The sequence below is a fragment of the Chiloscyllium punctatum genome, chromosome 9 (assembly GCF_047496795.1).
Source record: "Chiloscyllium punctatum isolate Juve2018m chromosome 9, sChiPun1.3, whole genome shotgun sequence".
Classification (NCBI taxonomy): domain Eukaryota; kingdom Metazoa; phylum Chordata; class Chondrichthyes; order Orectolobiformes; family Hemiscylliidae; genus Chiloscyllium; species Chiloscyllium punctatum.
Window position 1 is genome coordinate 23,172,264 of NC_092747.1, and position 25,748 is coordinate 23,198,011.

The window sequence follows — 25,748 nt, forward strand, 5'->3', positions numbered from 1 at the left end:
GGTTGCTTCAAATGAGATGTTTCGGTACGTGGAATGTGACCACATTGCACCTTAGTACAGGTATGGAAATATTTCAACAATGTGCTTTATTTGTAGTGCAAGAAAGCATGATATGACTAGCAGTAGAGCACAAGACACTATTGGAAGTGTTCTATTGGAATTTTAACTGGCATGAACTTGCTCTATTTTGTCATTTTGTACCCTGAACTTCACACTATTTGTGTGTATACCTAGGTGTGACCTGATTTTAAAATGTAAATACAGTAGTGACGTTGCTAAATATAACTGCATTTGGAGGTACCTGTTCACTATCCATATTGGAAGCATTTCCTTGGATATCTGATCTATCAGCAGTGTGATTTTCATCTGAGGAGTTGTGCAGTTGGACAGACTATATATAAATGTTAAAACCTAAGTTATAGTCACTTGAGGTACCAAATAGCCTTCCATCTCAAACTTTGGGAAGGAAGATGAGCATTTTTTAAAAAATTTGAGCTTGTTTGGAGGGTTAAGGAAAAGAGAATTTTCTGTTTTTTTTTTATTGTAGCTACCAGTAGCATCCTATGTTTCCTTAAGACTGCATAATGCAGACCCTGCAATGCACACCGAATATAGAAAATACAGTACACAACAGGCCCTTTTGGCCCACGAGGTTGTGCCAAGAATTAATCCTAATGTAAAATATAATAACTTAACCTACGCACTCCAACGCACTGCTATCCATGTGTGTGTCCAGCAGTCGCTTAAATGTCCCCAATGACTCTGCTTCCACCACCACAGCTGGCAATGCATTCTATGCATTCACAACTCTCTCTGCATAAAGAACCTACCTCTGACGTTTCCTTTATGCCTTCCTCCTAATATCTTCAAACTATGACTTCTCGTATCAGTCAATCCTACCCTTGGAAAAAGTCTCTGGCTATTGACTCTATATCTATTCCGTCCTTATTTTGTACACCTCGAATCAGGACTCCCCTCTCCCTCCTTCTCTCCAGAGAGAAAAGTCCAAGCTTATTCAACCTTTCTTAAGGTAAGCCCTCCAGTCCAGACAGCATCCTGGTAAACCTTCTTTGCTCCCTCTCCAAAGCCTCTGTGTCTTAGCTATTGTAGGGCGACCATAACTGGACACAATATTCCATGTGGTTTCACCAGGGACTTTAGAGCTGTAGCAAAACCTCACCGCTCTTAAACTTGATCCCCCTGTTAATGAAAGCCAAAACACCATACATCTTACGTTGGTCATGTGTTGACTTTTCGCAATGTGGTAGTTTATATCCAGCAGACCATCAACAAAACTGATACATTTGAGGTGTTAAGTTATTTCTTTTCCCTCTCATTACCATTCAGTTCATCTCCTCTCCACACCTTCCTTTAAATAACTCCCAACTTTAGCTCATCCACCCTACAAATAATTTAATGTTGTTGTCTTTGTTAGCTAATGAAGTTCTCTCTTGTTTTGATGCTAACCCTTGTTGAGGATATTAATAATCTTTTTAGATATTTGTCAGAAACCCCTGTAATTTGGACTATTTAGGCTATAGTACTATTAGCAAATTGGTGAAATCATGAGGGAATATTTAACATCACATAGGAATAAAGCTGGAAAAGGCATCGTCAGTAAACCTGACTATTGGAGGAGCATCAGTAAGCCATTGAGCCTGCTCCACCGTTCATTTAAGATCATGGCTACTACAGTGCCATTTTTTTTCTGCAGTGTTTTCACTTTGTCATTCGTTTCCAAAGTGTAATGATTTCTGTGTTGAACATATTCAGTAATTCGAGCTTCCGCTCCTTGGGTAAAAAATTCATAAGATTTATCATCCTGAGAAGAGACTCTTCTGCTTCCTCCTCTTCTTCCTCGCCTGTATCTGGAGATTGTCGCCTGATTTTTAACTCGTGAACAAGGGGCAACAGCTTACCTACTTCTGCCCATGTACGAATTAAGATGATTTCAATGCAACCACCCTTATTCTTAGAAATTCTAGGAAATACTGACCTAGTTTCATCAATCTCTCCTATGACGTTCCCACCATCTTGGGGATTAATCTAGTAAATTTCCATTGCACTTCCTTTTTTTTTAATGACATACCTGTGTACATATCTCCTGCCAGACACCAAGCTGGGAGGTGTCCATTACTGGCATGCTGGCAGTAGCAATGCTTCCTCCTGAGGCCAGGATCAACATGGATCCCAGTCCAGCTGAGAATCCCCCACCCCTTGCTTTTCTCTGTCTCTTGTCTCTCCTCATATAATGACACTAGCTCATGGCATGTATTCGTTATGGACAGAGAATATGCAGCTTTCTGTTGTGAGCCCAACTCTGTCCTAAATGTCCATGTAATTAATTGTTTACGCAATTGCATTCCACTTAACCAAACCTACCTACCTTTGTCCTTTTTAAATTTATTATTGCATCTTTGTAATTGTTAATCAGTGTAAATAATTGCCTCATTTTATTGATTGAGTTCACTCTGAAATGCCTTGTGTTGTGTTAAGTGGTCGCTGAGAAAAACTGAATGCAAGGTTAAATCGCTATCTGGGGACAAATGCTTTACCAACATATATGCTTACTAACCTCTTGGGAAAATGTCCTATCAATAAAGTGGTAGGGTTGACTGTTAGTATTGTCTGTAAATCTCTTTACTGATTGGCATATGTTTATAAATAACTTAGTGTAATTTTGTTAAACTTTTTATATGCCAGATGTGTAGTTTTTCCAGGCATTGTTCTTGCATAATTCTAGATGACGTTTCATCATGGTCTGAATATAAAGGAACATCTGAGAGTTTCAAAATAATATATTTGTTTTTAACGCACAACTTTGAGTCTTTTAAGTAATAAAGTTCAGAATTGGAGCTGTGCTTTTTTTATTTAATTATTTAAGCCAAACTGAATATCTATTTAGGCAGATATTTAAGGCTGCTTTCGTGAAGTGGGTTATTACATAATGTTCTGTGCCTTGAAAATGGAGTTTCAGGTTATGTAAAATATTATGTAGCTATTAAAGAGATTCTTGTTCACTGATACATTAAGTTTACTGATCTGTGCTTGCAGAATGGTCTTGAGTAGAATAAGGCATATTACCAGGTAATGAACTCTGCTATTTTTTCCAAACAGTAACCCGCTTGCAACATCTAACATAACCAAAATACGATCTGTTATAATGAAGATGAGACTTTAATTTAGGAAAAGAATATGACAAAGGAATATCATGCATTTGAAGCTAATCTGAATTTTAAACTTGTGAAAGTTTTTTATTTTGATTCGGAAGCTTGAGTTGCATTGGCTCCTGAATTGTGCCTTTTTTTTAAAAAGATGATTGTGGCTTCAACATTTTGCAGCTGCACAAATTATTAGAAAGTAGTAAACAGGAGTAACAGTTTTATGGAGGACATAAACTGGTGAAATGATACATGGCAGATTAAATATGCCAACTATGATGTGAGTCATTTTGGTAGGAAAACCTGAGGAAATATTAGGTAACTGTTAGAATTCTAAAGGAGTATGCAAGAGGAGACACATGGATGTATTTTAAACATGGCAAGATAAATTGAAGGCTATTTTTGTTAAAGACAAAGTTGAGTATCCATGGTTATAAGTAGAGTGTAGCATTCAAAAGAATGGATGTTATTCAAAAGTTTTTTTTTATTTTGTAAAACTAAATAAACCTCTGCTGGAGTATTGTCGCCATTCTGAGGACCAGAGTTTTCAGAAACTTTGAAATGATGGATATAGGACATAGAAACGTACAGCACAGAACAGACCCTTTGGCCCACAATGTTGTGCTGAGGTTTAATCCTAGTATAATAACTTAACCTATGCACCCCTCAACTCACAGCTATTCACGTGCATCTCCAGCAGTCGCTAAATGTTCCTGAATTCTCCTGCTCCTTGGATGCTGCCTGACCTGCTGTGCTTTGACAGAAAAACATTTTTCAGCTCGTTGGATCAGAGAGGTGTTCCAAATTGTGAAGGTTTTTGGACTAAGCAAACAATTGTTTCCACTGGCTACAATCCTGTATGCAGAGTACAGATTTAGAATTGACAAAAACAAATCCAGCATGGCCAACAGGAAAAATATTATGTACTGTTTTCGTCTGGATTGAGTTGAACTTAAAGCAGTTTGATTTGTTTTTAAAACATGCTGGTCGATAGAAAAACATTATTTTGTGCTGGTTCTTACATTTGCCAGCAGACCGTCTGTGCTCTGTTTTGAACAAGCAAACTGGTATTTGTTAGTTAAAAATGTTAACTTCCCAGTCAAAAGCTTGGTATTAATATGGTCACAGTTTAATTATTCATTTGTTAGTTACAATTTTGTAAAGCTAGAAACTTAATTGAGCCGATTACTTATACATGAAAAATCCTGATTGCTGGTATTGGCTAGGTACAGCAGGATTGTGATCTTGGCAGCAACTATATATAATTTAATTTCAAAGTAGATTAGTCCTCCTATTTCCTTTACCCCTGCCAGTTTGAATTTGATCTGTAGGGGGAAAATTAGTGATTTTAGTCCTCTTTATGAGCCAGCTGCAAATCAAAATGTGCAGGAGCATTGAATGCAAATTTTTTGCTTTTTTTTTTAGGTGGCTTGTCTTTCCAATGTAGAATTTGATATAACATGTCACACCATCTTAAGTTCTGAATTTCCTTTGCATCTGCAAGATAATTACTGGTTCTTACAACTCCAGTGGTCATTTTTGGGAAATTGAATAATATGTGTAAAAGTGTAGAAAAGTGAAATGCATCAGAAACTTTCATTGCCCACATCTGTTTTTGAGCACAGTGAAGATATGTTATGGCTGGTTTTAAATGTTTAAAAAAGGCCTTTTACCAATGTATATCAGTTCATGCAATGCAGATGTTTTACTTGCTTTGAAAAATAGAAACTACTGAAAGTAACTTTTAAATTTAGATGCAATCTTGAGTAATCGTTTCATGTAATTTGTAATTAAATTTGCAGATGTCCTTTTTAGGAAGTAGTGGAAGTTTTTTGAATGTATAACACCTGTTGCACTGAAAATAGTCCAATCTTTCCGATCAAGTGAGGGTTTAACATATATGTGAATTGACACTGAAATTTCAAATGGATCAAAATTACAGTTTGACACCAAAATATGCTGACTATGAAGTAGTTAATTATTTTTAATGAAACCCAGTATAAAACCAATTGAGATGACCAGTTTTTATTCAAGAGCACTCACCTGACATGACTAATTGAGATTTACATTAACTCTGTCTTCTAGATCCAGCAATCATGCTTGTGAAGCTGTATGCTATGTAATGTGTAAGAATGATATGTGCACAAAGTTGTCTCTCTCGAGACTCAAATTAGATAAACTAATCTTTCAATGAGCCAACTTTAATTTTAACTCATAGTCTATTTCGCCAACTTCATGGCATCTTGATTGTTGGTTTCCAATTCTGATTGGTTTTTCTACTTGTATAGTAGGACAATACATGTATGAAGCAAATTGATGAACTTTTTAAACTTTAGGGTAAATTTCATTTTAGTACCAGCAAAAGGCATATCCTTTGGGTAAGGCATTAAATTAATTACCAACAAAATAAAATATTGCAGATGTTGGACCTCTGAAATAAAAACATTCTGAAGCATTCAGTAAGCCAAGCATCATCTGTGGACAGACGTGGAGTTGACATTTTTGGGTCAATGATCCTGATAAAAGAATCATTGGCTGGAAATGGTAAGGTTTTGTTTGATCACACTTGAATAAAAATGGGGGTCCCCACCCCATGAGTCCTAGTCAGCATTCCTCCTTCAATTACCATCAAAAATGTAGCTGAACCTGTCATTAACTTAGCTGTTTTGTGGCCTACAAGGTGCAGACTGGCTGCCCTGTTTTCTTCCATACAGTGGTCACTACATTCCAAAAGGACTTGTTCCTGTGAAATAATTTTGTTTTGAACTCATGGTACGGCAGCACAACACCATTAAAGGCATAGGAACTGGAGTTGGCTGTTCGGCCCACCAAGCCTGCTCCCTCTGTTCAATACAATCACAGTTGATCTGGCATTCTTCATGTCCCCTTTCCTGCCCTCTTTTTCCCCATAAACCTTTCTTTTTCGTTTTGATTTTTTAAAAATCTATCTCCGCCTTTTAAGTATTCAGATTCTGTCCCTTCTGCACTCTGTGGCAAGTATTTCTGATTGGATTCATCCCTCTAAGAAGGAATTCCTTGTGATCATTCAGATCCTCTGGTCCAACCAGTCTGTCTAAACTAGTCCCACCTGCATCCCTCCAAACCATTCCTATTTATGTACTTTTTTCAAATGTCTTTGAAGCATTGTAATTGTTCCCACATCCACAACTTCCTCAGGAAGTTCACTTCACACACAAACCACTATGTTTTAAAGAAAAAAGCACCTTTGTGTCTAAGTCTGTCCTTGGCTTTTAAAAAAAAGTCTCCCTTGTCTTGAGATTTCCCCCGTCTTGGGGGAAAAGAGAGCTGCTGTTAACCTGTTTATATCCAACTTTCGACTTCTAAAAGGCTGCCTCTCAACCTCCAACGTTCCAGGGGGGAAAAAAAAAGTCGCAGCCTTCCATATCTGGCCACACCCTGGTAAATCTCCTCTGAAGCCTCTCCAGCTTAATGTTCTTCCCGTAACTGGGTGACCAGAACTGGAGAGAGTATACCAGAATAGACCTCCCCAAAGCCCTGTACAAATGGTCTTAAATTTGTGACCCTTTTATTCTGAGACTGTCTTTTTCATTCTAGAGCCTTCCTGAGGGGAGCCATCCACTCAGTGTTTTCCCTCTTAATCGTAAAGATTTGCACTTCAGTGCAATCACCTCTGTCTTTTCTACGCCAAGGAGTAGAGTCCAAACCTGTTTAGCCTATGCTCATAATATTATTCCTTTTGTACCAGGGATCATCCTAGCGAACCTTCTCTGAACTATCGCTAGTGAAATGGTATCTTTTTTAAAGGGACTAAAACTGCTTGAATTCTAGATGTAGTATGGCCAGCACATGATACAGTTGCAGAAAAACTTCCCTTTTTTTTTCTATTCCAACCCTTTGAAGTAAGGGCCAACATTTCACTAGCCTTCCTGGCTACCTGCTACACCTGTGTACTAGCTGTGATTTGTGCTGAAGAACCCCAGACCTTTTGGGTGGCAGCTTTGTTCAGTTTTTCTTTTATGTAAATGCATGTGTTTTCTTTAAAAAAAATTCCAAAATGGCAACTTACTCTTTGTGCAAATGAAACTGTAAAAACGCAGACAATGACATTTGCATCATCACCTGTACTTGAACACGGTAGCTTCAATCATTGTAAATGCAGAAAGCAGAACAAAATTAATGAAGTAATAACTGAGGGAATCATCACAATGACAGTACCCGAAGTCCTGGTTTCAGGAATATTTTTCTGATCTAAATGGAAACTTTGAACATAAGTACACAGATGTAAAGTGAGGCATAAATTTATGTTTAAGCCAGTTTCCTCCCACAGTCCAAAGATGTGCAAGTCAGGTGAATTGGCCATGCTCAATTGCCCATAATGTTAGGTGCAAAGTCATGGCAAAATATAGAATAGGGGAATGGGTCTGGGTGGGTGGGTTGCTCTTCGGAGCGTCGATCTGTACTTTATTGGGCTGAAGGGCCTGCTTCCATACTGGAGGTAATCTAATCTAAACTTTTCAAAAACTGAAATCACAACACAGGCAAGCTAGAAGTGGATGACTGAAGTGAAAGCTGTTTGCTAAGCTAATTATTTTGAAGATTTTTATTGCCTAACTGGAAGAATGTTTAATCATGGCTCATTTTATTAAGAAGATAAATAACTCTTGAATGTTCAGTACAAAGCATTGTCTTCCTTGTAGCTTGTCTGAAGTACTGATAGTGGACATTATAGTTAATCTCTTACATTGATTTGTTGAAGTAGAGAATGTTTTGCACCATAATTTGAACAATGTGAACAGCCTGTCCTAAAATGACTGTAATCTTGCAGAATAGGCTAGCCCATATTTCCTGTAGTTTTGAAATATAGTACTATTTTATACTTTACTAAAGTTATCAACTAATAATCTGGCATGATGACATTAAAATTTTTTGACTAACTTGATGTATGTTCCTTATCCAGTAAAAATGATACCTACTGCAGACTTTTTGTTTAATTCAAATACTGTTTGTATTGTAATAGATGTATCATGAAGAAATAATCACTATAACATCTCTTGCATTATGGGAACATGCAAACTAATTTTAAAAATACAATGTACTTCAAGTAAGTAAGGCGAAACAATTTAAAACTGAAAGAACTGAGGATGTAAATGAGATACAAAAATAGAAATTGCTGGAAAAGCTAAAGTCTGACAGAATCTGTGGAGAGAAATCAGTTAACATTTCTGGTCAAGGTATTCTGAAGAGTCGTTCGCCCTGAAATGTTAACTCTGATTTCTCTCCACAGATGCGACCAGACCTGCTGAGCTTTTCCAGCAGTTTCTCTTTTTTTTTTTTTTGCCTAATGAAACAGGTTTGTTGTGGCAAAATGGTCAAAATCCAGAAATTCCCTCCCTAACAGCATTGTGGTACTACTTACAGAGCATGGACTGCAACAATTCCAGAAAACAGACCACTACCAGTTTCTCAAGGGCAGCTAGAGTCAAGCAATAAATGCTGGCCCAGCCAGTGACATTCATGTCCCACAAATGAATTTTAAAAACAAATATTGGTAAAGGAATCAAACAGCATCAGGAAGGTCGGTCGGTCGTGCTGTGGAATGCATTGCCTGGAAAGGGGGTGACAAATTAACTTTTCTCCATCAGAAGGAATATGATTTAAGCACTTGAGAAACATTTTTTCAACTTTATTGGGAAAGAGTAGGATAGTCCTTCCAAGGAGTCAATGCAGGAATGATGTAATGAGTGACTGCCTCTTCCACTTTTTTATCATCCATTGTATGATTTGTTACTTTATGATTGAGGCTTCAAGCATTCTCTAACTGAGGTAGAGAATGGTAGAAAAGCAAAATTCAGTGGTGTTTGGCTGTGCAGTGGTATTATAATTGCTGATTTTAATATATAATCTCCACCTTTTTTAATATTAGTTAATTAACAATCTTTTATCCATGTGAATTTCAATGGCGTTTTCCCTAGTTTTCATTGCAATAAAATCTGCTCGTGTGAAAGCTATCATGCAGGGTCACTGGAAACCTCACTTTTGCTATGCTATGACCAGAAGTTGTCATGATTCTATGTTCCATTTTCAAAGTTGCCTGTGTTCGCAAAGGTACCATCAGAGAAATCTAGTGCAGTGTACACACCAATCTAGAGTCACAAAAGCTTTTCCTGGGGCATTTGAGTTGTCAAGGTAAATGACCATCATCATCAGCAGTTGAAATAATTTTGATTTAATACTCTTAACCTGACCATTGTAAATCAGCAGTGCAGTTTTGATTATTTTTAATCTTTATGGATGACTTGCTTTTAAAAAATTGGCAAGTTCTGAGAGTACGAGCAGTTTGTACAAACTTGAAGTAATACAGTTGTAATAGTCTGACTAAAGTACTCCCAACTGGACAAAATTTTATAACTTTGATTTAATAACCAAGATTCAATTTACAAATTACTGCTTTCATTTCTGGGTTAGCTAATTTGCTTGGGTCCTCTCATCAATAGAAGATCGTCCTGTGCAATGTTGAAAGCATATGAGAAAGTCAAAAGGACAGAGTGCCCTCATCAAATTTTCATTAGCTTTACTGATGATTTTTTTATTTCCAGATCAACTTGAAACTTTTCAGTGGAGGGTGTGAACACCTGAGTCAGTTGTGATTTGTTTGTTTGAATGTAGATAATCAACACCACCTTCATATCTTTAAATACAGGACTGACCTTTAACAGATTTGTATACCTGTCATTTTTTTAGACTTTCCGTATATAATGGGAAGAATGGGATCATAGTATTTCAGCTGCTATCAGATATATGAAAGGACTTTATAAAGTGTAATTGTTAACAAGTGAAACCCTTCAGAGAAAAAAAATAGGTTGTAAATGCTTTCCTGTGTTTTTAGTTACAGCATGTTGATCCCTCTCATTCTTGTTTTCAGTGAACTGCAGAGATTGATTAAACTATAAGGCAATTTACATTGTGGCAATGTTTCACAAACATTGAAGGAAACACTAATAATTGAAAATCAAGGAAAGCCGCTAAATAGAAACTTACAAAGAACAGAAAATTTACAGCCCAGGAACAGGCCCTTCAGCCCTCTAAGCCTGAGCTGATCCAAATGTACTGTCTAAACCTGTTGGTGAATTTCTTATTATCTGCATCCCTCTGCTCCCCACCTACTCTTGCATCTGTCCAGATGCATCTTAAATGAATCTACCGTACCTGCCTCTACCACCTCTGCTGGCAACGTGTTCCAAAAGCCCACCACCCTCTGTGAAGTAATTGTCACACATATCCCCCTTAAACTTTTCACCTCTCACCTTGAAAGCATGACCTCTTGTTATTGGGTCCTTCACCCTGGGGGAAAAAGCTTATTGCATCTACCCTGTTTATACCCTTCATGAGTTTGAAAACCTCAATCAGGTCCCCCCTCAATCTCCTTTTTTTTTCTCTAATGAAAACAATCCTAACCTACTTGAGCTCTTCATAGCTAGCACTTTCCATGCCAGGCAACATCCTCACAAACCTTCTCTGCACACTCCAAAGCGTCCACATCCTTTTTGGTTTGGCTGAATTTAGAATACTTTGGTAATGTGGCGACCAGAACTGTACAATGTCTTGTACAATTTTAACATGACCTGCCAGCTCTTATACTCAATATCCCATCCAATGAAGGCAAACATACTAATATGCCTTCTTGACCACTCTATCCACCTGTGCAGCAAACTTCAGGGTACAGTGGATCTGCACTCTCAGATCTCTGTTCATCAACTTTCCCAGGGCTCTTCCGTTCAATGTATAATTCGCTCTAGAATTAGATTTGCCGAAATGCATCACCTCACATTTTGTCTGGATTGAACTCCATCTGCCACTTCTCTGCCCAACTCTCCAGTCTGTCTATATTCTCCTGTATTCTTTAACAGCCCCTTTATGCTTTCTGCTACTCCACCAATCTTTGTGTCATCTACAAACTTGCTGATCATACCAACAGTACCGCCTTCCAGATAATTTATGTATATTACAAATAACAGTGGCCCCAACACTGACCCCTGTGGAACACTACTGGTCACCTTTCTCCATTTTGAGAAACTCCCTTCAACTACTACTGTCTCCTGTTACTCAAACAGTTCCTTATCCACCTAACTAGAACACACTGCACACCATGTGACTTCACTTTCTCCATTAGTCTACCATGGGGAACCTTATCGAATGCCTTAAAGTCCATGTATATGACATCAACAGCCCTTCCTTCATCATCAACTTGGTCACTTCCTCCAAGGACTCTTCTATTGGTAAGGCGTGATCTTCCCCCTGCAGAAAACCATGTTGCCTATCACTGATAAACCCATTCTTTTCTAAATCGATCCTATCCCTCTGTACCTTCTCCAGCAACTTTCCCACCACTGACTTCAGAATATTATCGTGTACTCATTTGTATAGGTTTGATGGCTGGATTGTAAAGGGGAAGAATAAATAGAGACTTGAAGGCATCTCCAGTTGAGAAATTGAAGTTGCGCATTAAATTGCATTGTTCAGGGCTGGATTATTGTCCTAAAAATAAACATTGATGCTGTTTTTAAATAATAAGTTCTACACAAAGGAGTCGAGTAAGAATTTCTTTTACATCGGGCGCTGCATGAAGGTTTCATAGAATCCCTACAGTGTGGGCACTGGCCATTTGGCCATTTGAGTTCCTGTTTGTCCTCCAAAGAGCATCCTATTCAGGCCTACCCTATAACCCTGCATTTCCTGTAGCTAATCCACCTTGCCTGGACACTATTGGCAATCTAGCATGGTGAATCCACCTCACCTGCACATCTTTGGATTGTGTGAGGAAACCCCTGCAGACACTGGGAGAACATGCAAGTGCCATGAGGGCAGTTGCTGGGGTCCCTAGTGCTGTGAGGTGGTAGTGCTAACCAATGAGTTGTAGTGCTGCTCCACTTTTATAACACTGTATCCAACAAGTCCCTAATTAAGTCTACCCAACTGGCCAATTCAAAAACTTTTTCTCTCTCCCCTCTTTTTCCCTCCCTCTATTTTTTTTTTTTTTTGGAGCACCCGGAAGAAACCCCAGCCAGTTTCCTCCCACAATATAAAGATGTGAAGGTTCGGTGAATTGGCCATGCTAAATTGACCATAACGTTCAGGAATGTGTAGGTGCATTAGTCAGGGTAAATGTAGAGTAATAGGAGAGTTGGGTCTGGGTGGGTTATTCTTCAGGGAGGAGAAAGTGAGGCCTGCAGATGCTGGAGATCAGAGCTGACAAGTGTTACTGGAAAAGCGCAGCAGGTCAGGCAGCATCCAAGGAGCAGGAGAATCGATGTTTCGGGCATAAGCCCTTCAGGAAATGGGTTATTCTTCAGAGGGTCGGTGTGGACTTGTTGGGGCAAATGGCCTGTTTCCACAATATAGGCCTTCTATGGTAACTAGGGAAAGTTCTTCAATGGTGATGGAGTGTATGTTTTGAGGTTGGCTTCAAATCTGCTTTGATTAGGTGTGTTTTCATGTTGCTCCGTGGTGACAAAGCTAAATGGATTTCTTTGTTCAACAATAATAGCAACCCACTTTGAACACCAGAGAGACACCTACAAATAAACTTTTCGTGTTTTCTATTTCTGTAATCTCTTTCACTAAAACAGTTAGTAAAACTTACAATTTCTATAAATCTTACCACTTCTTCTGATAGCCAGACTTGTGTTTGGAAAAGCATGATAGAACACAAACACTTACTCAACTAATTTCTGTGTGCTTATTCACAATGATGATTATTCTGCTTGGGTAATTAAGACTGACTAACCCATAGACTTTGGTCTGCTGAAGGCAGGGGGAGAATGTAAGTATTGCACAACTGTTGTAACCTAGATATGTTATCTCCAACCAGTCATTTCGATTGAGTATGAGCTGGCCACAGGACCTGGAGAGGAATTGTTGGATATTTAATTTAAAGCCATTTAAAATTTATATTTTCAAATTTTGGAGTGATTGGTTAGGAGTCAAAAGCAGAAATTGAGAACCCTTAAAATAATAAAGACATACTCCCATTTGTGTCTCTCTTTGCGGGGGTAGGGGGGTGGTGAAGAAAAAAACTTCCCAATTGACAAAATTTAAGTCCTGGAAAATAATTTATTTTCAAATAAACTTGGGTTATAGCAATTATTATTTTCCAGTAGTAGTGGTTGTGATTAAATGTAATTTTAGGTCATCTTGCCTTGAAATAATTTTATCGTTTTTGAATAATTTGAATTTTGTTGTGGAGCCTGTTTTATTAAAGTAGGTAGGGCACTTGACATTGGGAGCACTTAAGACTGGAGGACAGAAGGAGAAAACATTTAGAAGCAGGAATAGGCCATTCGGTTCTTGGCCTCTTGAGCTTACTCAGCCATTCGACTTTGGGGAAATAAATAATGATATCTTAAAGTATCCATATTACAGAGGAGGATGTGCTGGGTGTCTTAACGCATACAAAGATAGATTTAAATCCCTAGGACCTGATCAATTGTACCACGAACATTTGAGAAGTTAGGGAAGTGATTGCTGGTCCCCTTGCAAAGCTATTTGTATTATTGATAGCCACAGATGAAATGTGGGAAAAACTGCAAGTTGGCTAATGTGATGCTACTATTTTTATAATGCAGTAAGGGAAAACCAGGAACTATAAATTGGTGAACCTGATGTCAGTGGTAGGTAAGTTGTTGAAAGGGAATCTGAGAGACAGGATGTACATATATTTGGAAAAGCAAGGACTGATTAGAGATGGTGGGAAGTCTTATCTTGTGGGTTTTTTTTCTTGAAGACGTGACCAGTTTGAAGACCAAGCGATTGATGTGGTCTAGATGGACTTCATTAAGGTGTTTGACAAGGTTCCCCATAGTAGACTGGTTAGCAATGTCAGATCACCCAAAACTAGTAGTTTGGTTGTAACCAAATAGTAAGTTTGCACCTGACCTCGATAGATGGTGTAGTGAACAGTGAATAAGGTTACCTCCTAAGTAAAACAGCACCTTGAACAGATGGACATATGGGCTGAGAAGTGGCATGTGGCTTTTAATTTAGATAAATGTGAGGGGCTGCATTTTGGTTGGGCAGATCAGGGCAGGACTTCTACACTTAATGAGAAGGTCCTGGGGAGTGTTGCTGAACAGGAGTGCAGGTTTGCACTTCCTTGAAAGTGGAGTTGCAGAGGCCAGGGTGGTGAAGGCATTTGGTACGCTTGCCTTTATTTGTCAGTGCATTTGAGTATCTTGGGAGGTCACGTTGTGGCTGTTTAGGACATTGATGTTGTGAAGCTAAGGATTCAGAAAAGATTTAAAGGATGTTGCCAGGATTGGAGGGTTTGAGCTAGAGGGAGAGGCTGAGTAGGTTGAGCCTTTCTTCCCTGGAGTGTTGGAGGCTGAGTGGTGACCTTGTTTTTTTTTAGAGGCTTATAAAATCATGAGGGCATGAATAGAGTGAATTGTTAAAGTCTTTTCTCCAGTGTAGGAGCCCTAAACTAGAGGGCAGAGATTTAAAAGGACCCTTTTCACTCCAGAAGGTAATTAATGCATGTATGGAATGAATTGCTAGAGGAGATGATGGAGCTGGTTTAATTACAGTATTTTAAAAGCCATCTGGATGGGTACATGAATATGAAGGGTTTACAAGGATATGGGCCAAATGCTAGCCAGTGGGGCTGGATTAGTTTAGGATATCTGGTCAGCATGGAAGAGTTGGACTGAAGAGTCTGTTTCTGTGCTGTTTTATTTATGACTCTAACTGAATCATGGCTGATCTTAGATCGGTGATGTATTTAGGTCTAGAAATTTATAGCTCCTCCTTTTTTAAAAACAAATTACCTAAGCTAGAGAATTCCAAAGAGAAGCAATTCTCCCTTGTCCTCGCCCTCTGAGCTGTATAGAAATTTTGTCTCTTGCTGAGAGCAACTTATGCACTATAGGCCTAGTTATTTCAATGTCTTCTCAATAGGGTGATCTATGAAAATTGACTAATTCTTGTACTATCACTGGGTCAAACTTGAAAGGGTTCAGAAAAGATTTAAAAGGATGCTGCCAGGATTGGAGCTATAGGAAAAAGGCAGCGAACTGGGACTAGTTTCCCTAGAGTCTTGGAGGCTGAGGTGTGACCTTATGGACCTTAGGGACATGGGGAGGATAAATAGAGGTTTCTTTTTTTTTCCTGAGGTGGTCAAGTCCAGAACTAGAGGGCTTGGGTTTAGGGTGAGGGGGGGGGGGGGAAAGATTTAAAAGGTACCTAAGGAGCAACTTTTTCATGCAAAGGTAGTGGGTAGTTGGAATGAGCTGCCAAAGGAAGTGGTGGAGGTTGGGCCAATTACATCACTTCAAAAGGCATCTGGATGGCTATGTGAATAGGAAGGGTTTGGGGGGGTGGGAGGAGAAAGGGGGTGTTGTATAGGCCATATGCTGGCAAATGGGACTGGATTACTTTTGGGCTATCTGTTTTTACCAACACAGAAACAGACCCTTTGGTCCAACTCATCCACGCCGATCAATGACTGCAGATGCTGGAAACCAAATTTCTGGATTAGTGGTACTGGAAGAGCACAGCAGTTCAGGCAGCATCCAAGGAGCTTCAAAATAGATGTTTCAGGCAAAAGCCCTCCTGATGAAGGACTTTTGCCTGAGACATCTATTTCGAAGCTCCTTGGATGCTGCCTGAACTGCTGTGCTCTTCCAGCACCACTAATCCAGAATCTGTTTCTGTATTGTACATGTACAATGACTTTTTTTTGTGTGTGTGTGTGTGTGTGTAAGGACAGCTGTGGTTAAATAACAAAACACACATCTTTTCCAGAGCAACTATCAATGCCAAATAATTAGATTAGATTACTTAGTGTGGAAACAGGTCCATCGGCCCAACAAGTCCACACCACCCCGCCGAAGCGCAACCCACCCATACCCCTACATCTACCCCTTACCTCACACTACGGGCAATTTCAGCATGGCCAATTCACCTGACCTGCACATCTTTGGACTGTGGGAGGAAACCGGAGCACCCGGAGGAAACCCACGCAGACACTGGGAGAACGTGCAAACTCCACACAGTCAGTCACCTGAGGCGGGAACTGAACCCGGGTCTCTGGCGCTGTGAGGCAGCAATGCTAACCACTGTGCCACCATGCCGCCCACAAATAAATGCTGGTCTTACCAGCAATGCCCACTTCATGTAAGCTAATTATAAAACACTTGTGAGACTATACACAATGGCCACAAAGCACACTGCCTCCAGTCTTGATTATGGAATTCTCTGCTGCTTTTTTTGTTTTCCTTTGCAACTTGCCTGTCAATCTTTTTCTGTAGCTTCTTTGCCACCATGTTCATGTTTGTGCTGGATGAGGCTACACTGTCCACTGTAATAATGGTTGTCCAATTTGTCACTTTCTATCTAAAACAGCATTTTAGCTGTTAGAAAAAAGTTGAATTTCCCGCCAAAGTGTTTGAACCAACTGCCAACTTGAGAACATAATGATAACTACTCAGCATGACAAGTATTCAATTTAACTAGATTGGTAAAGCTGGGAATGTTCTCCTTCAAGAAGGAAAAGGTGAAGAGATTCGTGAGAGGTGCTGGAGATCTTGAAGGGAGTAGATGGAAAGAAGCTCTTGCCATTGTTGAGTTGAGAAGCAGAGGACACCAATTCATTGTTGGGGGAAAAAGATAAATGGCAACATGAGGAAAAAATTCTCTTTATTTATAAAGCAAGTCACACAGATTAAACTGTGGTTTTCAAATAAAATTGAATAAATATCTGAACAGAACAAAAAACTTTAGACATAGGGAAAGGGAGAGTAGGTCTAGCTTTGTTGCTTGCATGCGACCAGCTTGATGGCTTTTATTTGTGCTATTATGAAGCCAACCCAAAGAAACTTGATCTGGTAGTATTGTTGGAATGGGAAGCATTTAATGTTTTGTCTGGTATGACTCTCCAGGTGTTTTTATGAATTCTTCTCAGTTGAGAACTAGACTTCAAGATCATCAATGTTGCACTTTAGTGTCTATACCTGAAGGAGACATAAATTTGTATTCTGGAGGAAAGGCATTCTACCTGTCTAAATTGTCTACTAGTTATTCTGTAGAATTTGTTCTACCTTCTGTGGTATCAGGCCACATGGCTATTTTGAAGGGTCCCTGGTCCCAAAACATTTAACTCAGTTTTCTCTTCACAGGTGCTGCCAGACCTGCTGAGTTTCCATTTTTGTGTCCTAGATGCATAACTTGCATCATTTTTTGTCTTGAGGCAACAGCAATACCTTTAACATTTGTTGACTGGGATGAAGATAATCCTGAAGTGGATCATTTGTGTCTTGTTTGGCAGTGTGGTATGGGGGTTTAGTGGGGAATAGCAATACTTGGTAACTTGTCAGCCCTGACTTCTTGTTCAAATTGTGCCGATGAACTATTGGAGGAAATCCTAGCACTTTATTTTCTACTCCAGTTGCCAAAGTTGTTTTCAGAAATACTTTTGGTTATCATAGAATCCCTACAGTGTGGAAATGGGTCATTTGGTCCAACAAGCCCACACTGACCCTGTAAAGAATAACCCACCCAGATCCTGTCCTATTGCTTGACACTTCCCCTGACTAATGCACCTAACCTACAAATCTCTGAATACCATGGGCAATTTAGCAAGGCCAATTCACCTAACCTGCACATCTTTGGACTGTGGGAGGAAACCCACACAGACATGGAGAATGCTGTTACAACACTGGGTAAACCTCTCTGCTGATTTAAACCAGCAACACAGAAAAAAATTACCCTGTGCTGTAACAAAATTTGAGGCAATGAACTATCCCAGAGGTCACTATTTAAAGAAAGAAGTTCTTAATTTTTACTTTAAGTCCAACAGAGAATATTACACCATCAACTATTTACAACTCCTTACACTTAAACCTATCTTTTTACCCCTCACTCTACAATACTAGTCTGACTTTTTTTTTAAGAAATCCTAATTTAAGATTTACAAAGAAAATAATCATGTTTCAAAACCAGTCAGTTTTGCCAATTCTCCTTTGTAGATTCTCTCAGGTTGGCCTCTGTGTTCTACTGCACGCTCCCCCACAGGTCTTTCAGAGAGTTCTTCAGCTAGAGTCCACATTGTTTGGTCTTTGGTGGTTCTTCCCTTAACTGTTCAAAATGTCCCCAAAACATCAGATCATTTCATTGGTTTTAATATTATCAAAAATACTAAATTCAAATTTGATTGGGTTTTGGTATCTTGGGGTGTGATTTTAAACTGATTGGCTGGCTGAATTTGTTTTTATCTCATGGCAACCCAGCAGCTGCTATTTGTTTCCACCAAGTGTTACCTTGTTCAGAACTGTTTTTGTCAGTCCTTGCTAGCTTTTCAACTTTCTTAAAGGTACAATACGCTTCATAACAATGTGCAAACTCAACACAGACATTTGCCTGCAGTGGAATCTAACCTGGGTCCCTGGTGCTGTGAGGTAGCAGTGTTAACTACAAGTCACCCACTATGTAGTCTGTGCTATTCGATTCAAAGTTCTTTTGCTTTTCTCTGCCTTTTGTAAGCCTGTTGAAAAGTCCATTGTCCTAGCCTGTCACTCCAATTGTCACTGACCAATGCTGACTTCTTTATTCTTGGGAAACTGAAGTTAGAATCCTTGGCTTCACACTTTTTTTTTGTTTTTTGCAGTTTTCCCCGTACCCTTCACTCAATTAGCTGTTGTTTCTTCGCCTCCCCTTTTTTTTCAGAAGTGGCATCTAAGCACAGTAGTAGCTGAATTCCCTTCGTATCATCTGCCTTTAGAATCATAGAGATGTGCAGCATGGAAACAGACCCTTTTTTGGTCCAACTTGTCTGTGTCGACCAGATATCCTAAACCTAATCTAGTCCCATTTGACCCATATCCCTCTTAAACCCTTACTATTCATATACCCACCCAGATGCCTTTTAAATGCTGCAGTTGTGCCAGCCGCCTCCACTTCCCATCCTAGGGAAAAGACCTTGTCTGTTTATTCCATCCATGCCCCTCATGATTTTATAAACCTCTACAAGATCACCCCTCAGCCTCCACTGCTCCGGGGTAAATAGACCCAGGCTATTCAGGCTCTCCCTATAGCTCAAATTCTCCAACCCTGGCAACATCCTTGTAAATCTTTTCTGAACCCTTTTCAAGTTTCACAATATCCTTCCAATAGGAAGGAGACCAGAATTGTTTTCAGTGTTCCCTTTTTTTGGCCAAGATTTCTGTCACTGAGTAGTGATTGGACCATTCAGTGACTTTTTTTTATTTTTTTCCCTGGATCTGTAAAATACTTTTAGGGATGAAATATGAATGCCCAAGTGTTTTCAAAGGATTTTTTAAAAATTCCACTAAATTTTTTAATTCTATTGCTAAACATTTAAGTATTGTACTTCCATAAGTGTGTGCATGGAATAGAAACATTTTTATAAATTATATAATTGAGAAAGGGAGTGTTTAGTTGAATCATTGCTTTAATTGGCTGCCACGGATTGGGCAGGAAGGCATTGGGGAGTGCATGCAATCTGTCAAGCCAGACTGGTTGAACATGTTCTTCTAGGTCTCTGCAACAATAAACTGATGTTTGGTCTGCATGCTTTCTCATTATTCAAGCTAATGAAAGGAAATGCATGCTGTATTTTTACCAGAACAGACATGTATGTTACTGCATTACTACTGTTACAGAAGCTTTATCTCTCTTTCAGTGCCTCTTACCATCGGGGTAACTGCAGACCTATCCGGTTTGAGCCACCGATGTTAGATTTCCACGAACAGTAAGTTCAACCTTCTTTTAATTTCTGTTTTGGATGTCATTGTTCAGGGTATGCACTGAGCTGTCTATGATTAGCTTAAGCAAAGCAATATAATATTGTACTAGCAATGCCAGAAGTCAGAATTGCATATTGTAGTTTTTTAAAAATCCATTGTGCAGGTTTCAGTTTGTATTGACTGAGGTGTTGGTTTGTATACTGCAGGGTTGCTTATAAATCTGCTCCATAATTATGTAGTGTATCAAGGAGATTAGCTCAGTTAAACTTCAAGCCCTGTCCCCAAAGTAATTCTTTTACAATAAATGTAACAATAGCTTCTGTTCAGTAAAACTCTACTAACGTGGGGCGAATGCATGCAAAATATTTTCCTTTTAAAATGTGTAGCATGCGCAAGTGATAGCTAGCTGTAATCTGAGGAGACTGGAGCTTGTTAAACTGGTGATGCAGTCAGACAGGCTATTCTGCTTATTCAAAAATGATATTTTCTTTAACAATAGCAATATTGTCAAGTGGGATGAACAGGGAAACTGTTTGTCCCCAAACTCTTCATCTCTCTCTTTCCTCCCCCCGCCCCCCTCCTAAATGCACGCATTATTCTAAATCTGCCAAAATATTGGTTGACAATAACTAGGTAGCTACGTAAGTAGGCAACCATGTGTGTTTCAAGATATTTGTTGTAGAAGTTGTTGCTAGACCTCATTCATTCATTCATTCATTTATATCTGTGGGTTCAAGTACCATTTAAGCACATAATCCAAGCTGGCGCACACATGCCATGCTGTCAGATGACATTGTTCACATGGAGGGCATTTATGTGCAACCAGTAACTATATCTCTGAAAATCCCAAAACACTTTTTTTTACAATCAGTGAAGTATTTTAAACAAATCACTTATCTTGTAAGTGGCTATAAAAGAATGTATGGCAGCATCTTTTGAGGGTGTTTCTTCCTAATGTTCTGACTAACATTTTATCTCTTGATCAATGCCACTTAAAACAAAATTCGGTCATATGTAACAGCCTTTTGTGGGATCATGTACAAAAATTATTTTCTTAATTTCCTACATTGCAATGATGAATACACCAAATATTTCACTGATTTTTATAAAGCACTTTGGGACTTGCTGACCCTCTAATAATGCAAGCATTTTTAAAGGTATAATACAAGTTGTGAAATTTTGTAAATGATCAATCTGCTTCTGTTAATAAGGAAGGATTTAAAGGTTTCATGTGGTCTAATGTTTATCACTTGGAGAGAATAAGCATAGAGTGTGATCTAATACAAATTCCATGTGCATTTTTACATGAATGTAAAAACGTTAATTGTGTATCCTAGATGTTGTGTGCAAAGAAACACCGTTTTGACTCATGGGGGCCAAGAGCTTTTCTATGGAAGTTGTCTTCCACTTTGGATACAAAACCATATCTGGAGACAGCTCAATTTAAAACATCGCCCATTTTCCATTTTTCTTCTACGTTACTCCAACTAGTTCATCGTGCAACCATATCAAATTTAAAATTTTGTGGTCTGTGTGGCTCCTTTTGCACACTCCACAGTAGAAAAAATTGGGAGTAGTGCACATTTTGGAAACAATTTTCAGTCTTAAATAATTGGTATCTGATGCACAGGACACAATGCAGTGACAACTCTATCAGATATATTTGGACTATCGATGTAATGGATGTGATTTAATAGCTGATTCAATGGAGGAATCAACTTGTGTATATGGTTACTAGATTTGTATATTGCTGCTTTCCATTTTACTGTGATACTGCTCACAAATGAACTAATGAATAAATGTGTTGAAGGAAAAAGTTGGATGCCTGCTTTCTACAAATCTTTCAGTGCTTTGCTTATGCTGAGCCATAGTTTTTTTTTTAAATAAGAAGAGATCGGGAAATAACAGCCGAGAATATTTAATGTTCTTGGACTGTGAATTGAATGCACCGCTTTAGATTTCGAATTCACTGTAGTTGTGGAACAGTGTTTCTCGGGCAAACTAAATGCTTGCAGGCTGAGGCATGTAAAGCTTTTTTTAATTTTATGCTTTGTAGGCAAAAAATAATTTGGAGTTAATCAGCTGACGCAGTAGATCAGGTCATATTTATTGCACAAAAAAACTGCTTGACTATTGAAGCATGAAAAAGTTTAGATGTCAGGTACAGTCTGATTTCTTCAGACTTAATCTATTTCTAGTCTCCATATGATTGTTTAGGCAGCAGATCTTCAAGTTGGTAGTGTTGTGCGCTGGTTGGTCAGTGTCAATAGTTTAAACTTCAAATAGGCATGATACAACTCAAAACATCTATCAGCTTTGGAAATCCAAAATGAATAATAAGTAAGGCTTTGATAAATTTCATCAGATTGAGAGCAAACTTTTTTAAATACCAGTTTTAACATTTGTTAACTGAAGATATTCAAGAAGCCTTTTTTAAATTGTTGTTTATGCTGGAATAGTAATGAGGGCTTATAAATCTACCCTTTTTTTAGAATCGATTTTTGAAGTGGGCTGTAGACATCTCATTCACTCCAAATGCTCTGCATCCCTATAGTAGAGACCAGTTGTCAGCATTCTCTTTTTCTCCTATTTTGCCTTTGCAAAGTATTATTTGAGGAAAAATATGCCAAAATCTGGAGGGTGCATTTATGAACAAATTTGCATTGAGACTTGTAGAAATGAAAATTTTAGCAAAGGTTTTCAATACTGGTTCTGCTTTTGAATAGTGTAGAAATAAACTAGACTTCCTCTTCAGTCAGAAGTTACACATTTGAAGAATGAGAAAGCAGAAATAGGGTTGTACAAATTCTATTCTAGTTAACTTAGTATGAGCTTATTCCCAAGAGTTGAGAGAAGAAAAAAAACTGGGTCAAGAATTACTTCTTGATGTTACCATATTATGCTGCTTTGTTTTCTAACAACAGCATTATTAAACTATTGAGACATTCATTTGGAACCTTTTTTATTTTTTTGCCCTATATTGCATTTTTAAGCAACTTTTCCTGTTTTGGACGCAGCACTGGGTTTTTTAAAAAATTGCCATAGAGGAAGATTAAATAATGTATGGTTTAGTCTTGTGGTTTTTTTATAGTCTTGCACTCAGTTAGCATTTCAGCTAATTCTGATAGTTAGTTATCCTGATACTTATGAAGGATGATCTAGAAGCATGCTATCGTGAAGTTGTCAAAGTCCCAGCAGACTATATGACTGCTGTCATTAGAGGGAGCCAACTAATGGTCGGTCTAACTGTTGTCTCACAAGGGGCAAGGTTGAGAAGGTGGGACCTTCATGGTAACCTTAGCCAGTGCGGAGACAGAACCTGCATTGTTTGAGTCACTCTATTGCAAATGGGCAGTCCTGCCAACTGCCCTAACTGCCCTGTAATTCAGTACTTCATGCTGAAAGCATCACCTTTCCCTGTTGCTGTCCGCTCTTGCCCCAAATTATTTCTAATTTGATATTTCATCAGACATAGAGTTCTTTGTATTTAATTGGAAACAGCATACAATAACTTGCATTTTCTAATGTACTGCATTGTTGCATTTACTCTTGTAATTTTACATGCAAAACTACATTGAGAAATTTGTTGACATTAATTAAAGTGCTTGGTACTTTTGCTCGTGAAGTAATGCATAGCCTTAATGAATGGAGTTTGAGTATTTTGGAATGGATAAGAATTTAAGAGAAAATTGTGAAAGGGCAAGGTCAGAGAATTATCTATCTGCTGTGGAAAGATGTTTGTTTCTGTGTGGTTTTTAATGACTTTGTGGTTTTCAAACATCAGGAAGCTATATGTGAGACAAACGAAATGGATTTGAATCTTCTAGTTTGGCTATGATTTCATAATTCAGTCCATTCCACCATACAGCTAACATGGATTGCATTGCACCTAGGTACCTAGGATGATGTGAAACCACTCCTTGTATATTCAATCTGGATTATATTAATGAATATCTGAGAACCATTGCAGTGTTCTGTTAACTGGGAGGGGTGAAAGAAGAAAACTATACCATAAACAATTTTTTTAATGATTGCAATGGCTGCAAAAAGATCATTAGCACTCACATTGAGTTTGATGTATTATCAATCTTCAAAAGTAATAGGTGCAACACACGTTATGCTCCAAAACCCCCAAGTTCAGACACCAAGTTAAAAATCTCAACACCAGGTTATAATCCAACAGGTTTAATCGAAAGCCTGAGCTTTTGGAGTGCTGCTGCTTCATCGGGTGGTTGTCAGGTGACAACCACCTGATGAAGGAACAGTGCTCTGAAAGCTAGTGCTTCCAATTAAACCTGTTGGACTAATAACCTGGTGTTGAGATTTTTAACTTTGTACACCCTAGTCCAACGGCATCTCCAAATCACCAATTCAAACAGGTGACCATTTGGGCAAAATACTGGTGTGAAAAACAGAAGTAGAATCTTCTCCTTATTCTAATGCTGCTACTCGAGACCCACCAATCGCAAGTTCACTCTCTTCCATTCCTGCTCCTGCTGTGATTGACAGTGCATCGAGGGCAGGAAATCCCAGCTGAACGTGGAGTCACTATACACTGGAGTTACAGGAGACCAGATCAATGAAGTTTTCAATAAGTATTTGTCAGGGGCAGGCCTGAGTGTTGGATAGGCAAGGGAGTAGTGCTTAAGTGTTGCAACTGTGGTTGTGAAGAGGGAAGGAGCAGAGCCTGTGTGGGGCCAGAGATTGGGAGCAGATGCCAGGCCCAGCATTGATTTGATCCACTGATAATTTGTAGGTATTGCAACTTTTATGTATCTTAACTTCAGTCATCACGCTCACCAGGTCTATTGAATTTTGTAACCACACAAGATATTCTGCATTACGAAATAGGCAGAGCTGGGGCAGAAATGTGGAGGACACGCAGGGAGGTACACAAGGTAGCCAAGGCTTCAAACACACTTTTTTTTTTAAACATCTAGAGGCTCCGAATATAAATCATTCGATAATCTGTAAATTGTTTACCTCCGTGATGGTCAGCATCTTGTATTTAATTTTTATGAAGGGTTTACGGAAGCTATTTGCATGTTATATTCCTAGTTAGCAGAAATAATTCTTGGAAAATCAATGTTAATGTTCTGTAACTTGCATAATATATGCATTTAACTATCTTGGTGAATGCTTAAGATGATTAATGGAGACTTTTATGTTTATAGAATCTGAGATTTATTATTAATCTTCAAGCGTGTGCAAAGGATCTGAGTTCCAAAGGGGAGGAGAGAATGACTGCCCTTAACATTTAAGGCAGCGTTTGACAAGCTGTGGCTTCACAAAACTATTTTAGCAAAACTGAAGCAAGTGGAAATTGCAGAGAACACTCTGCTGGTTAAAGACATGTCTACACAATGGGTAATTCGTTCTATTTGTTGAATGTCAGCCATCTAAGATCCAGGATATCTCTGCAGGAATTACTCAGTTAAAAATCTCTCAATGCCAGGTTCTAGTCCGGCGGGTTTGGTTGGGCTGGTTTTCAGGTTGCTGCTCCTTCATCAGGTGGGTGTCTACAACCACCTAGTGGGGGAGCAGAGCTCTGGGGGCTGGTGCTTCCAATTGAACCTGTTGGACTGTGGCCTGGTGTTGTGACTTTTAACTTTTGTACACCCCAGTCCAACACTGGCATCTCTAAATCAGGAATTCCTCAGGGTAGTGTCATAGGCTGAATCATCTTCAGCTGCTTCATCAATGACAGTCCCTCCATCATAAGGTCAGAAGTGGGGATGGTCACTAATGACAGCATTATGTTCATCACCATTCACGCTGCAAATGGACTGCAGCAGCTCAAGGTGGCAGCTGACCAGAACTCCAGGGTATCCAGTGAAGGGCAATAAATACT

The 25,748-nt window shown here is 38.9% G+C and overlaps 1 protein-coding gene across 2 annotated transcripts in view; it reads left to right on the plus strand.

The window, feature by feature from the left end:
* Positions 1 to 25,748, plus strand: part of tmem131 (transmembrane protein 131) — a 196,587-nt gene that overhangs the window by 68,489 nt on the left and 102,350 nt on the right. For both annotated transcript variants that reach the window (XM_072577008.1, XM_072577007.1), the window contains exon 4: positions 19,834 to 19,902. In XM_072577008.1, the coding sequence (XP_072433109.1) occupies positions 19,834 to 19,902 (69 nt within the window). The remainder of the gene's footprint in view (positions 1 to 19,833; positions 19,903 to 25,748) is intronic.